At 38.5% G+C, this 15,493-nt stretch overlaps 1 protein-coding gene across 25 annotated transcripts in view; it reads right to left on the reverse strand.

The window, feature by feature from the left end:
- The window catches only part of BAZ2B (bromodomain adjacent to zinc finger domain 2B), a 331,616-nt gene that overhangs the window by 122,215 nt on the left and 193,908 nt on the right, over positions 1-15,493 (reverse strand). For 18 of the 25 annotated variants that reach the window (XM_075933462.2, XM_075933455.2, XM_075933459.2 and 15 more), the window contains 6 exons: positions 13,168-13,566; positions 7,074-7,689; positions 6,486-6,779; positions 4,454-4,514; positions 3,671-3,779; positions 3,304-3,405 (listed from right to left, as the gene is read on the reverse strand). In XM_075933462.2, coding sequence (XP_075789577.1) covers positions 3,304-3,405; positions 3,671-3,779; positions 4,454-4,514; positions 6,486-6,779; positions 7,074-7,689; positions 13,168-13,566 — 1,581 coding nt within the window. The remainder of the gene's footprint in view (positions 1-3,303; positions 3,406-3,670; positions 3,780-4,453; positions 4,515-6,485; positions 6,780-7,073; positions 7,690-13,167; positions 13,567-15,493) is intronic. The other 7 variants (XM_075933475.2, XM_075933473.2, XM_075933468.2 and 4 more) reach the window with 3 other exon arrangements.

Consider the following 15,493-nt stretch of genomic DNA (forward strand, 5'->3'; position numbering starts at 1 on the left):
GGGGTACCCATGTTAGTCTGTAACTTTAAAAACAATGGGTAGTCCTGTGGCATCTTAGAGACTAACAAAAACATATAGAAACATGAGCTTTCATGGGTAAAACCCACTTCATCGATGAGTTGTAAAACTTATGTTATCTGTAATCAGTTAATCAAATATATTCATGATAATTTAATGAATAAAAATATGCTTATATTTCTATAAGTATAAATATAATTTTAGAGCTAGGTTCTTAAGGCAATGGGTTCTATTTAATTCTGTATTTTTTTAGAATTAAAAAAATATATACACACAAAAATTAATCAATTCAAAAGCTAAACTGATTCCACGTGTAATAAAAATGCCAATGAGGAATGGTAAAGTTTATTTTTGTCATTAAAAAAATTGATGTAAAAACAAATCTACTAAATCTAAGGGGTTGATTTTAAAAGACAAAGTCTCTAATTAAAAAAAGCTTTGATTTACTATTTAAATGTTTACAGAATTAACGTATTTCAAATAAAATAAATAAAAAACAAATATAAGATCCACATGCCACTTAAGTCTGGAAAGTGCAAATGCTCATAAATTCTGATTGAAATGAATCAGATTCGTTTGTGATATCCAAACAGTGGTAGTGACACAGAACAGACATTCTGTAATCATATTACACACCGAATATATTAGGATCATGCTTTATAAGTATCAATTGTCATAGAAAAAAATTAGGAGTAGGATCAAGACTCTTAAGCATAAACATATATAGACATATATAAGAGCATGTACATATAGCCTACACACATACACAACATACACAGTATAAGATTTGAAAACATCCTAGAATAACTTGTATGGTGATATATGACAATGTAGCTACTGTGAACAAACATTATTCTCACTGAAGGTGATGCAATCCCAAACACACTTACTTTACAATAAAAAGGTGTTTCCTTAAAGAATGAAATTACTTACCTATAATTATTATCCAAAGGCAAACATCCTGTATAGATCTAATCAATATGTCTAATATATCCACAAGGCAGATATTGCTAGATCTTTCCAAAAATTCTGAAATGGCTCCCTCCTCCACCCAAGATGAACACAGTAGCTTTGAGTTTCAATCTGAGGAATCTGAAAATTCTTCGTGTTTGCTTGTCAGGATTTGGTCTTTGACTAAGTCAGTGTGTATCATCTAGTTACATATCAAGCATCACAATTTAGCATCTACAATGGAAGCAAAAGGGTTGGTGGAGGGAAGGGTTGGTAAGCAATGCTTTAGTGTTATAGTTTAGAAAGAAATTTGGTTGAACTAGCCACAGCTTCTCTTAATATTCCTGAGGCACGCATACTGCAGACTTGTTCTGTCACACTCTCCCATCTGATACAGTGTATGCTTCACCTCAGCATCCTACCAGTTCTGCTATATGGTATATGGAAGAAAGATAAGGCCATGTCCCATTTCTTCTCGACCAACCAGCAAAGGAGCTAAGAGAGAACAGTGTTTGCCAACCCAACAGAATTTAGCATTGAACCTGTAAGAGCTCAGAAGGCAGAAGACTATCTGTTCCTAACATCTTACACACATTATACACTGAGGACAATCCAGTCATAAGGATGCCATTGGAGATTAATACGGTAACAATGCAACCACTAAAAATCTTAAGAGGTTACATGAACTGCAGGCTCTCGAATATGAAGCTTAGCTTTATACTGCAAAGCCCCTCCACGAGTAGGTCTGTCAGGCCCTGCTGGCTCAGCACCCGGGGAGATGTCTTTGCTGCCCTGCAGTAGTGAAGCTGCTTCTCCAGGAACCAGCAGAGCTTAACTGATACCATTAACCAATAAGCATCAGCTTAATGGTTAAACGGTTAATCAGTTAAACTCTAACATCACCAATGGCGATCTCAAGATCTTTTAAGAGTAAAATAGAAAGGTGTGACCTCGGTTTGATAATAATACTCAATCTATCTAAGCTACCACCTGTACCAAAACAGTATTTGTTAATAGCCACTTTCTCTGTTTTATTCTCCACTTTCATGTTTGTTTGTGTTTTAAATAAAACTGCTTTGACTAGAGCAGAATGTAGCAGAAGCAATAAAAACTGGAATTGTTGCATGATGTTTAGAAAAGATTTGGGATAATTCATTACCGAGCCTTATGACTGAACCGTGGCCTTCCTTCAGTTCCTCCTTTCTGAAACTTTGCATTCCCAAAGGAGGTCAGGATACATCTCACTATAAATAAGGTGGGATGGGTGGAAGAAGTAATTAAGGATAGGGACTCAGGAGAGGAGGAGAATGTGTCAGACAGGAAAAAGAGGAATTGACCTGATGTCCAGGATACTAGCAGCGACTTAAAATCAAAGAACAGGTGTTCAATAGTTACATGATTTATTGATCTTGATTTAAGATTCAACCTTTGGTTTACAATGGCTGACTTACAGGGGATCTATGATATCAGATTCTTCAATGTACCGGAAGTCACCCAATGCCATCCCAAAGTGAGTGATCTAGTATGCCTTCAGTTTATACTCTTACAGGGACTCCATTGCCTCAAGCAACGAGTGTTGAAATTCGAGGAATTATTGATAACATTTTTCTGATATCTGTCCACATTTATGCAATGATATAAAGGGAAGAGCTATCTTTAAGTAAATATATTCCCTGCCATGAAGTCATAAAAAAATGAAAGTTCCTAAGCTAGAAAAAATAGATGGTGGTGTAGCACAGCTTACTCATAATTTATTCTTCTGTGAAGTGGCTATGTTAGCCATATAAAGCAAAGCAGAGTTCCCCCATGCTCAAATAGAATGTATATTCATACAACTGTGCATAACATGTGGATGCTTCAGAAAAGCCACCACCATACTGTCTACATAGTAAATACCTGTGTTTTAAGAATGTATCTTAAATACATCAGTTGAATGAAAATACAAAAAGAAACATGATACATACATGCACAGAAGTTCTACAGATATGGAGTTCATATAACATAATAAGAATAACTACTCTAAGAAATATCTGAATGTGTTCACTTAAAACACTTACTCAAATTCTTTCTTACTAGACAACTATAGTTTTAGAGCTGACCTTGGGACATGCTGAGTCCCTGCAATCGCGTACTGAACTCAGTGAGACACAAATTTTCAGCACCTCCCAGGATCAGATCTTCAGCTCTCAACAAAAGCTACTGTAAAGTATTATGTACGATTATAAGAATGAATTAGCTAACAGGCAATGTTCCAGAGCGTAGTAAAAATTACTTCATCTAGAATTATGTTACTACTCCTTGGATCAAAGACTTTACTTTTTAAAAAGTGGATACCTGCGGTCCATCTCTGGCTTCATAGAAGTCACCCACTCCTATTTTTGCACTGAAGCTGAAATTGTCCCTTGAGATATCCATTATTCCATTTCTGCTGAGATACTGAAAAAATCACATATTTTTCCACTTCAGGTTTTAAATAATTACAGCCCAGCTTTGATGTACAGCTAATGTCAGGAGTTAAATGTTCTGCAAACTCTATCAAGGGGATATGCCTCTATAAGAAGTCAATTTAGAAACAGGTTAGGGTACATCACACAATATTTTGTATCAAGGAATTTTATTTGAGGAAAAGTGCATTTTTTTATTGTACACATTCTTAATTTTACCAGAAGGCATACAAATTGAAGAAAAAGTATGTATGTACCTTTACTACTTCAGGATACTGCCTCAGCTTCTTTCCACATGGTGCATAATATGCTACTTCTCCCTGAAGGCGACCACCAAAATTCCTTACCCGCGTTTCTCTTTGCCAGCTATAGTAATAGTAAATATAGGTGTGCATTAAAACTCTTTTCTTGAATTCAATATGAACATGAATTTATTAATTTTACATTAAAGTCAAGAGACAAGATATCTAAAACTGTGATGTCCAACACGCTAGCCACTAGTCACACGTGGCTATTTGGCTGGTTGAGTATGTTTAGTTCACTTTAGCAGTAGCCACTATAGTGGCTACTGGCTTCAGAACTGGTTGGACACCATGGATCTGAAGTGATTACGGCAAAAATGTGACTGGTGCAAAAATGGCATTGTACCAGGTTATTTTATCAACCTTTAAAATAAATTTTAACATTTTAGTGCACACACTGTTCTGGGAAAATGAACAGATTCTATTTTGGTCCGTGAATTACTGACAAAACTACTACTGAATTTTCAATTTCAAAACAATTAAGTAACAAATCTTAACATCTGAAACTAATCAAAGTTGATTTGGAAGTAATTGAGAGACAATATATGTGAAGACTGGAATTTTCAAAGGGACAGAAAGTGTCACTCAAAGTCAAAGGAGTGCTTAAGTCCCTGAGTGACTTTGCAAATTCCATGTCAAACTTGACAATGCCATTTTTAAAAACAAGTGACCATTCACTTTATGAAACAGTCCATGCGATCGCCTTCCAAATACTGTTCAAATAAATATAAAACGTACCCATACTCTAAGGGAATACGCAACTCTCGTTCATCTGTTATTCTTCGCCTTTTTGAAGTACCTTAAATAGAGTTTAATTGATTAGCATTGGAAAGCAATGAGATGACAGAGAATCACTTTACTGATAAGTGCTTTCCATTACTCAGATCCCCAAACCAGAACAGCAAACACCTTCTATCCATTGCGTATATGACACAAACTGAATACAAATTATTTGCACCCACTACTTTTTTGGAAGGTCCTTTTCCCACTGGATTCTCTTTAGTTGTGAATATAGTAGAACTTAAGAGTTCTCTCATTTGAAACTTAAAGTACACAATTAGGCGGCAGCAGAGACAAAAAAAATACAGTGCAGTGTTAAACATAAACTACTAAAAAAATAAAAAGAAAGCAGAATTTTTCTGCTACATAGTAAAGTTTCAAAGTTATATTCAAAGTTCAGTTGTGAATTTTTCAACCTTAACTTTTTTTCAGAGTCACAAACATTTCAGAGTTAAAAAACATCCATTCCCGAGGTGTTTGTCAATCTGAGGTTCTACTGTACCTCCTCTGCAATAGGCAATGAGAAGTGGACATCCGAGGCATCCTTGAAATCAAGGGAAGCATAATTTATCAGAAATTAAGTATTAATAAGTCTTAATTACATTTATCTTATATGTCCTTTCTCAATGAGTACCAGATTTGTGCAAAAAATAGACACTGCTTTCTAATAGTGTGCACTTTTGATGCAAGTAAACTAAAGGCAGAGTAGCAGTGGAGACTGGATACAGTTATAAATGGTTAAGCAAGGTGATAAATCTTTTTACATGACTGACTAATAATATGGCAGACAAAAAATAACCTTTGATTCTAGAGTGGTGGATCTGAGTAGGCAGAAAGCGATATACCACATATTAAAGAAAACATTTAAGATAAAATGCACATCAATTCCATACAGAAACAAAATACAGACAAATATGGACATGCCAAATTTTTGCACCACGTGTAAGCTTATATTATTAAATAAAACTAGTGCCAGCTAATCAGAGTGCTGAAGAATAATATAAGTTTCAGGGGATAAGAATTCAGGTTATTCATATGATGTAAAACCAAAAAGCCTGCATCTAACGGAAAGAGAAAGATAAAAATAGGTTATTTCAAAGCCAATCTGCATAACAGCAGATGACTTTTCATTAGTGGTTAAGCAAGCAACTCTTATTTCACTAAACTCTAAATGTAAGGATAAATTGGTTTCTGATTCAATGTCAAAATATTGTCAAATATTGTCTGATTCAATGTCAAAACAAAAATATTTATTTTCATCAGAAGTAAGTAGCACTCCACTAACAATCAACAGACTCATTTTAATAATTATTGAATATTATGAATTGGGAAATAAAAGAATGATCATTTGCACACAAAAAGCTAAAGGTAATACTTAAAATGTGTCATAAATGTATTATTAAATTATCTATTGTGAACTTTGCAAAAATAATGGAACAGACAATATTCTTGTTGAGAAGAGTGTAAAGATAGGCAGTTTTTGGTGCAGTGTACACAATGTGGAGTGGGAAGGTCCTTCTTTAACTGAAATAGAAAAATACTACTAGTTAGGTCTTATACCATAGATTTCCAAGTAGTTAGAAAAGAGACTAGTATCACTATTTCCATTCTAGAGATGTGGAATGTGAGGCACAGAGAAGTGAAGTGGTCTGTCCGAACTCCAGACCCAGACACCTTGAGACCCTGGCTGGTGCTCTATCCACTAGTCGCAGTCCCAGAAAGACAGTAATGATCACCCCAGATGTTTTGAAAATAAATTCTGGGAATCAACTTTAGAATTCAGGTAGTGGTCCAGAAAGGTACTAAGTATCCACAATTCTGACTCAATGGAAGTTACAGATGGTCAGTGCCTCTAAAGATCATGCAAAGGATAGGAAGGTCAGTGTCAAGTTGCAACACTGTACATTATGGACACTTGACTATGATTCTTAAATACATTTATGACACACATTCCTCAGACACTTTGTTATATAAAAGATAATAAAGATACCACAATGTGTACTTGGGGTAAGTGTAGAAGGCGGCGTCCCAAGAAAAACTGGTGACTGAGATTCAGGACATAAGGCAGCAGGAGCAGAGCTTGGAGTCTTTACTATTTGGAGATTAAGTGGCGTAGAGTGAGCTGACAGACCGATGGAAGAGCTTTTCACAGAGGAAGTTGTTTTATTCAGTTTCAGTGATGTTTTCTCTCCCTCTGTATCGGTATCAGATTCATCTTGATCTTTTTCATCCTCCTCCTCATCTTCAGACCCTTCTGTATCCGACTCTGAATTACTGTCAGATTCTTTGGAAAAACAGTAAAAAAATACATATTATAAAGAGACAATCAACAGCACACTGAGAATTGTGCATTGTAGCTTTGTGTCATTCTCGCATTTCCCAAGACTGTGGATAAATTAATTAAGAAATGTTTTAAAAGGATGCCTTTTAGTATCACTAGACGATCATTATGAATTTCCCCAGACTTTAACTTGACTGGAACCAGTACAGAACAAAGTAACAAGAGTGTTAGAAAATTTATTTCTTCAAAATTTTGATTAATATTTTCAATGTTTATATTGAAAAGTTAAATAATAACCTGATTGGCTATCATCAGAATCCTCATCATCTTCATCTTCATCATCATCTTCTTCATCATCGTCATCATCATCGTCTTCATTTGAGTCATCAGAGTCTTTACTACTAGGAATGTCTGAATCTGTTCCTCTAAACTGTTCCACTAAAGTTTTTGAAGAATGAAGGCGGTGCTGTGTTTTTACTGATGTTATTGCATTATTGCTGACTGCTTTTTCCTTTCCCAGACCAGGTAACACAGGAGAGGTAGAGGGCATAACAGGTGTCCGGTTACCAGATGTTTTTTTCCCACAAGTACTTACATTTCCTGGTGAAGAAAAGGGGGCACTGCTAGAAGTAGCCATGTTTTCATTTAGCTTAGGCTGGGATTTAGATTTGGTTATAAGTGCTAGAGGTGCTTCCTGAATGACACTCTGAATAACTCCATTAGGTTGGTGATTATTTAAAAGTGCATTTGTCAAGAATGGATTAGAATGGTTGTTTTCTAGAGATGCGTGTTTTTGATGAGCTGGTAAACTAGAGGTTGGTTTTGGACTTGACAAAGCTGCGATAACCTTCTTCAGGTTCTTAGATGATTCGTGTTTCTTGAACTGTGTTGGGAATGTCTGTTTATATTGTTCCTGTGGAGACAGAGAGGCAACAAAATAAAAAAAGACTGCATCTCACGAGGAAAATTATATTTGCCCTCACCTTTTGCATCCACAAAAAGTAAGTTTAGTAGGTGGGAGAATAGGTAGCTCACAAGGTGGGTAGATGATCTAGGGTTGCCAGGTGTCCGGCATTGGACCAGATAGCCCAGTATTTGCACCATCTGTCTGGTAAATACATTTAGAAAATACTGGATATACAAAATGCTTTTCCCAGATCAGCACCTGACAGAAATTAGGGAGGGGTGGGGGGAGTGGCCTATGCCAACAAAAATTTTCCTGGCACTTTTTTTTTTGGAGGGGAGGGGGGGAGGGAAGAAGAAGAGAGATTACGGTATTTTTGCTGAAACCATCTGGCAACCCTAAGATGATCGGGTATTAGGACATCTAGATTTTTCAGTGATAAATCAAGTAAAGAAAGATGACTGACCCAGGGATTCAAGATATTAAGCTCATGGGAGTAATGATATAAGCTTCAGTCTGAACACTCCTATCACCTGCTACACTTATAACTGGAAACTAATAATTTATCTCTTATTAAAACATGGCCATCAGAAAAAAATACACGAAACAGGACATGCCCAGTGTAGTGTTTTTTACTTCTATTGCTATGGAAATCTGATAATCTTGCTTTTCTTATTTACACACAGTAAAACAACTTAATGCAAATCAAACTGTTAGCTCATAAATCTTAAACACTAAATATAACACTTAATGAATACATCATCATAATGGCTTCTTAAAATAACAGAAGATTAAAAGATGTCTGGAATAGCAAAATTTGAAACAGAAATCAATGAGAATATGCGAGCCACTAGGATCATTCCAAAAGGCGTTGTTAGAATACCAGGCTGTTGGTTATCTAGATGAGCAGTGGTTGAAAATGCTCAAAGGCAGCATACTTATTCTTTAGTTAGGGAAACAAAGCAGCTCTTGAATTCACTCAACAACCACCAAGAGATTCCCTTTCCATACATCTTAATCAGTTTTAAACTCCTATCAGGGTGCCTCAGAAGTTTACAGTAGACCTTATGCTATATTTTCAAGGCTCTTTTAAGGGCCATAAGAATACTCCATTTTCCCCAAGGGAAAATAATCAATGAAAATATACAGGCAATATCCATACACGAATAAGAAATTATGATTACACACTACACATGTTAAAGTGTTAAAACTACATTAACAATCTGACTGAAATCATGAGAAGCAAAGATAAAAATACTCAGGCTGGACAATCCCAGAGGAGTGAATTTTCAATGCGGTGCACTGATTTTTAGCAACTCAACTCCTTAATAGGAGCCATATGACAAAATCCCTTTTTCTTTCTTTGTCAGCATGTAATCTATATATACACATTTTAGAGAGTGAGTATGTCTGTCTATCCAGGAGTCCATCCATCCATGAGTCTGTATTGCTCAAGAACTCCTGCTAAACCCCTAAGAGCTAGGACCACCAAATTTGGTACATAGCTTCCTCTTATCGTAAGAGTGGTATTTAATTTACAATTAGTAATATACCACAGTACAAATTACTAATGGTAAATTAAATACCACTCTCTACAGAAAACCCACTGACTCCTACAGTTACCTACATGCCTCCAGCTCCCAACCAGGACACACCATACGATCCATCGTCTATAGCCAAGCCCTTAGGTACAACAGCATTTGCTCTAATCCCACTGACAGAGACCAGAAACTTCAGGATCTCTACTAAGCGTTTGTAATTCTCAATTAACCACTGGGGGAAATAAAAAAAAACAAACAAATTGAAAGAGCCAGACGAATACCCAGAAACCATCTACTTCAAGACAGGCCCAAGAAAACCAGCAATAGAACACCACTTGTCATCACCTATGGCCCCAAACTTAAACCCCTCCAACGCATTATCAATAACCTACAACCTATATTGGAACAGGTTAGGGGGACAGTCTCCAATATAGTCTCCTATAGACAACCACGTAACCTCAGGATGATTCTTACCAACAACCACAGGACATACCACGCCCATGCCAACCCTGGAACTTTCCCTTGCAACAAACCCCGTTGCCAACTTTGACCACATATTTACTCTGATGACACCATCACTGGACCTAACCATGTCAGTTACAAGATCAAGAACACATATTCCTGTTCATCCAGAAATATAATTTATGCCATCATGTACCAACAGGGTCCTTCTGCCATGTATATCGGACAAACTTCTCAGATACTTCGCCAAAGAATTAATGCCCACAAATCAGACATCTTCACAAGGATAAACCAGTTTCTTTTCATTTCAACCAACCTGGGCATAATCTTAGTGACCTCACTACATGTATCTTACTTCAAAGAGACTTTAACACCAGACTACAAAAAGAAACCTCAGAAATGTCATTCATGCTTAAATTTGACACTTTATTTAAGTGGGCCTTAACAAAGATGCTAATTACCTTACCAATTACAAAGATAGCTTCCCCAATTATCGTCCCTAGTATCATTATCTCATAGATACTAGCCCTTCTCCTCATCCCCCTTCTGTTCTAAATCTGATTTGTCAGTTTTATAATGTGTTCACTTTTTTTTCATTGTATTCCTTTGGTACATATGGTCATGCCAATTCTCTTCTAGAATTTGATCTGAGGAAGTGGGTCGGGCCAACGAAAGATCACCACCTAATAAACCATCTTGTTAGTCTTTAAAGTACTGCATAATCCTTTCTTTTGTTTCAGCAAGATCACACTAACATGGCTACATCTCTATTACAATGGAAAGGAAAAGTTCTGAGAGCAGGGACAGTTATGTTCTGTAATGACCACAGGGGGGAGGCGAGTGTGGGAGATAGCTATTCTGCAGAGTGACCACAGGGGGATAGCTGCACCAGGAAGAGTGGCCAGGGTTCTCCATATAGCCAGCCAATGACCAAAGTAAGCAGGCCTCCTACCCCCAACGCTGAATGAGGGAGGGGGTCCTGCCAGCCAGCAACCCTGTTCTCCTTGCGAGAAGCCACCTGCCAGCCCAATCCCCCCACCCCTAGCGAGGACCCAGTCCCATCCTCTCCCCAGGATGGGGGGGCAGCGCAGCTTGTGGGAGAAATATCCAGGGCAACATAGCCCCAGCTCCCCAGGAAGAACTGTCGACGGAGCAGCAACACTTCCACCCACTATGGGTGGCTCTGGTAAGTCCCCCCAATTTTTCAGCACCTTAGGCTGAGCCCCTTACCCTCAGTTTTCCTGTGACTTCAAGCCCCCATCCTGACTCTGGCACCCCCACTCTCTACCCTGAGCCCCCTCCCCCCAATCTGTGCCCTGACTCCTGCACTCCTCACTCCCCTAGCCTTGAGCCCAACACATTCCCAAATCCCCGTCCTGACTCCTGCACCTCTGATACTTGCAGCCCCCTGCCCTGAAGGGCCCAAGTAACTCTGGGTAAACCTTCTAGTACAATTAATACAGAAGTTTATAACCTTCATAATCCAGCAAGGTGCACTTACACTGTCTTTAGCTTCTATTTTTCCTAATATTATATTATAGTATTTCAGATCCCTCAGAATTCTAAGATACTACGATAAACAATAAGAAAATAATACTGCATTATTTAGTTAGGTATGGTCTATTCTACATGTCTACATTGGCATATCTATGTTGCTCAACAGTGTGAAAAATCTACAAGGAGTGATGTAGTTGTACTGACCAACTCCGCTCCCCGTCCCCACCCTTCCAGACAGCACCATGCTTTTCCCACCAACATAAGAACCATCCTTCAGGGAGATGAATTAACTATGCTGGAAGATCTTTCTCTTTTCAATGTACATCTTCATTAAAGTGCTGCAGCTGTGCCAATGCAGCATTTTAAATGTAGACTTGCCATTAATGTATGTTAAACCTTAAATACTGCCTTAAAACATGAGTTTTTATATTTTTATTAGCAGTAAAGTATTTTCCTTTCCTCCCATAGGTCAATATTCCACTGGAGCTTGAAGAATCTCTCAAGCTTTTGCTTTTTTTCAAGGATCCTCCAAATGCAAAAATCTAACCCACTGATTAAGAACTGGAGAGTGCTCCCAACAGAGTCAAACATTTCATAGGCTGCCTTCAGAAAATATCCATGTTATAGCCCCTATTAGTTTAGAGCAATGATTTCAGGTGACACTCATGCTCCTAATGCTAATGCGCTACATTATTCTTGTATTACTGTCTTAGTGCTAGATTCTGGTTCCCCTCTATTACCCTGGGCTATGTCTAGACTGCAAGCCTCTTTTGAAAGAGGCTCTTTCGAAAGATACTTTCGAAAGAGCCTCTTTCGAAAGAGAGCGTCTAGACTGCATGTTGAACTTTCGAAAAAGCGGCTTGCTTTTTCGAAAGAAAGCATCCAGTGAGTCTGGATGCTCTCTTTCGAAGAAGCCCTATTTACATTGAAGAACGCCTTCTTTCGAAAGAGGAACTTTCGAAAGAAGGCGTTCTTCCTCGTGAAATGATGTTTACCGCCATCGAAAGAAAAGCCGCGTTCTTTCGATTTAATTTCGAAAGAACGCGGCTTGAGTCTGGATGCAGGGGAAGTTTTTTCGGAAAAAGGCTACTTTTCCCGAAAAAAACCCTGAGTCTGGACAGAGCCCTGGTGAATACTCACATTAATAGTCTTACTGAGTTTCTTGTGGATAACGGCCAGATTTTTAAAGATACTCAGAAACTAAAAATGTAGATAAATAACTAGCGGGATTTTTATAGAGCCTTAGCCACTAACTTCTATTGATATCAATGACATTTTTTAAAACTACTAGACATCTAACTTCCACTGATATCAATAGAAGTTAATGTTCTATACACTTTTAAAATCCCATTTGATACTTACCTACACTTATAGGCACCCAAATATCTTTAAAAATCTGGCCCTAAGAGCTTATCAGCATGAGCACTAGTTTCACTGAGCCAGAGTGACTTACTGTAAACCTTGTGTGGCACTTTCAATGGCATTCTACTGTCATTCAGTGGACTTGTAAGGGACCAGTGTCTGCAGAGTATGAAACTAATCAACCTTGAAACCAAGTATGTTCTGAGAAGCAACTACTGTGGGTACTTCATGAACACGGTGTAACGCTATGAGCTGATTTTTCAAAAATATTGTGTCAGAATACTAAAAGGCACTGATAGTTTACATAATACACTCAGTAATATAAAACCTTTTACCTGAGTCTTATGATTAGCTGTTCTAAAGTGCAACCAGATATCTTTAATACTGATTTAGTACTAACTGCACATAACTATCAGTAATTAACACCATTCAAAACCTAATAGAGTTTTTTAAATATGCCAAGATTAAGTTTTGTGTAATTTAAAACAATACAACTCTCTCCCAAAATCTGTATTTTATAATAAAGTACTTGAAAAACATAATGCTACAATTTTTCAAAAAGGACATTCATATAGACACAGTTGCTGTGGAATAAAGTATTGGTAAGCCAGTAATTTCTGCTCACCCGTTTTGATCTTACATCACTGGTCAAAGGGCTAGATTCTTCAGAGGTATTTTTATTCCCTGCTTTTAGAAGATCGGGAGAAGGAACTATAAGTTTTAAGTAAGTTTCCTTTTTGGCTTGATTTACCAAAGACAAAGGTTTCACACTGGGCACCAATCCCGTAGACTGTATTACACTTGTGTGTTTGTTCACAGATTCCTCCTTTGCCTGAGAGCTTTGGAAAATAAAGGGAAGCTGCTGTGACAAAACCTGAGGCTGCATCTGCTGGGACTGGAATGATGAGGGAGTCTGGGAATCAGACATAAGAGGTATCTGCTGGTGTATTCTCTTTTCCTGGGACTTGTCATGCGTTTTTTGTCCATCTGCTTTCATGTCTGTTACACCACTATGCATTAGCACCTGTAAAAAATATTTTACAAAATTTGTATAGATTATACAAGCTCATTAAATATTGATGACAAGCAAAATGTTATATCATTAATCACCGTAAAGCATCTTGAATTCTCTCAAAATAAAATAATTTATTTTAAATTAATCTTACAGTATATTTAATTGCTTGATCTTCATCTTTTAACATGAAAACAATGCTAAACATGAGTTGCTTTGAAATATATTCTTGATAAACATAATGGTATTGCATTTCTAACATCATACTGTACAGTTCTGATATGTATAGGCTATTCTCTATTCTCGCTGCAGTTTTGTAAGGCGGTTCAAAACTAACATTCTCTGTACTAACCCTGCCCTTTCTCTGACAGGCTGCCAGATGATTCATTCAAGAAAATAAGTAACAACTTCAGAAAAAGATTAGTAAAAATAACCCCTAAGTCAACCAATAAACTATGCACGGTAAGCTATGGTCTAAAGACATGTCCCTTGGCTTGGAAGCCAGTTAGGGAGGTAGAACTGTAGGAGACACTGTAACAGAAAATAAATCATCTGGTAAGAAATGTACCATTGCACAAATCCAGCTTGTCCCATGATTCTGATATATATATAGTAGCCCAATGCCTGTGACTCTGTAATGCTGAAATACTGGCTGTTGCCTCTGGGCAGCGCTGTTGCCCAAGTCACATCCTTTGCCTCCCCCATGGCGCTCAGCTGACTTCTGTGCCACTCCCCCACAGTGGCCCAGCTGAGCGGCGCAAAAGTCAGTCGAGCGCCACTGCGGGAGGAGAAGAGGGGCGGGGCGATGATGTGCGGCGTGACAGGGGCTCCAGGCCCTGCTCCCTGGCCGTGAACATCACCGCCCCACCCCCATTCGCCTCCCGCAGTGGCGCTTGGCTGACTTCTGCGCCACTTAGCCGGGCCACCGCGCGGGAGCAAGTGGCGCATGCGACCGTTTGGGCTCTGTGGTTCCCCGAGTGAGAGGAAGGAGGGGGAGAAGAGAAAGAGAGATGGGAGAGAGAGGCAGGAGGCGGAGGACAGCTGAGAGAGAGGGGGGGAGGCAAATAGGAGGAGGAGAGAGAGAGAGAGAGAGAGATGTGGAGAAGAGACCCGAAAATCCTGTCTTATGATGGGCTATTGGCTAGTAGATATAGAACAGTGAACAGTCAACAGATGTAGAGAGCAAGAGGAAATACAGAATAAGACAAGGAAGAGCCCCCAGAATTAATTAGCAATACTATTACTGAATCCTGCCTGAAATGCCTTGTTGCCAAAAGGGAGGCTTCTGCTGAAGACATGAACTAGCAAAGACCATTTTACTACCCCGCGGATCTCTTGTGATAGTAGCTCAAGCTCTTTCCACCCACATCACCACCACACATCTTGTGAAGTGTACCTTGATTGAGTCTTGAACAGGCATGTACCATGCACCACCTGATGCATGGTACATGTCTCTATCGTGCACAGCTTGATCCACCTAGTCAGTAATAGGTTGGATACCTGATTCCTTAGTACATCAGATGAAAAGTAACAAACAAGAAACCCGATCTTCTTGTCAATTAGGCACGCTTAGTATACTTCAGTGCTCTTATAGAAGAGGCAAAGGCAACAGTGGCAACACCACAATGGCCAAAGAGAGACATGGTTTTCTGATCTGACAGAACTGAAATTGGAACCCTAACTGCAGGACTAGTGAGACTGGACATCTTTTAACCAGGCCCATTTCTTCATCCAGACCACCTGCAACTCACAGCATGATTATTGCACTGAGATGATCTTCCAAACTGAATAGAACTATACTCCTGACAAGCTACACCACTAAAGGCCTACTCCTCCACGTAGACTAAGTTTAGCTCATGATGACCAGAATACAACAAAAATCCGAAGGATCCTGTAATCCCAGTTATCCTGGGCTTGCTTTAGGAAGATGTGGATAAGG

Source organism: Pelodiscus sinensis, chromosome 7 (assembly GCF_052426305.1).
Source record: "Pelodiscus sinensis isolate ZL-2025 chromosome 7, ASM5242630v1, whole genome shotgun sequence".
Lineage (NCBI taxonomy): Eukaryota > Metazoa > Chordata > Testudines > Trionychidae > Pelodiscus > Pelodiscus sinensis.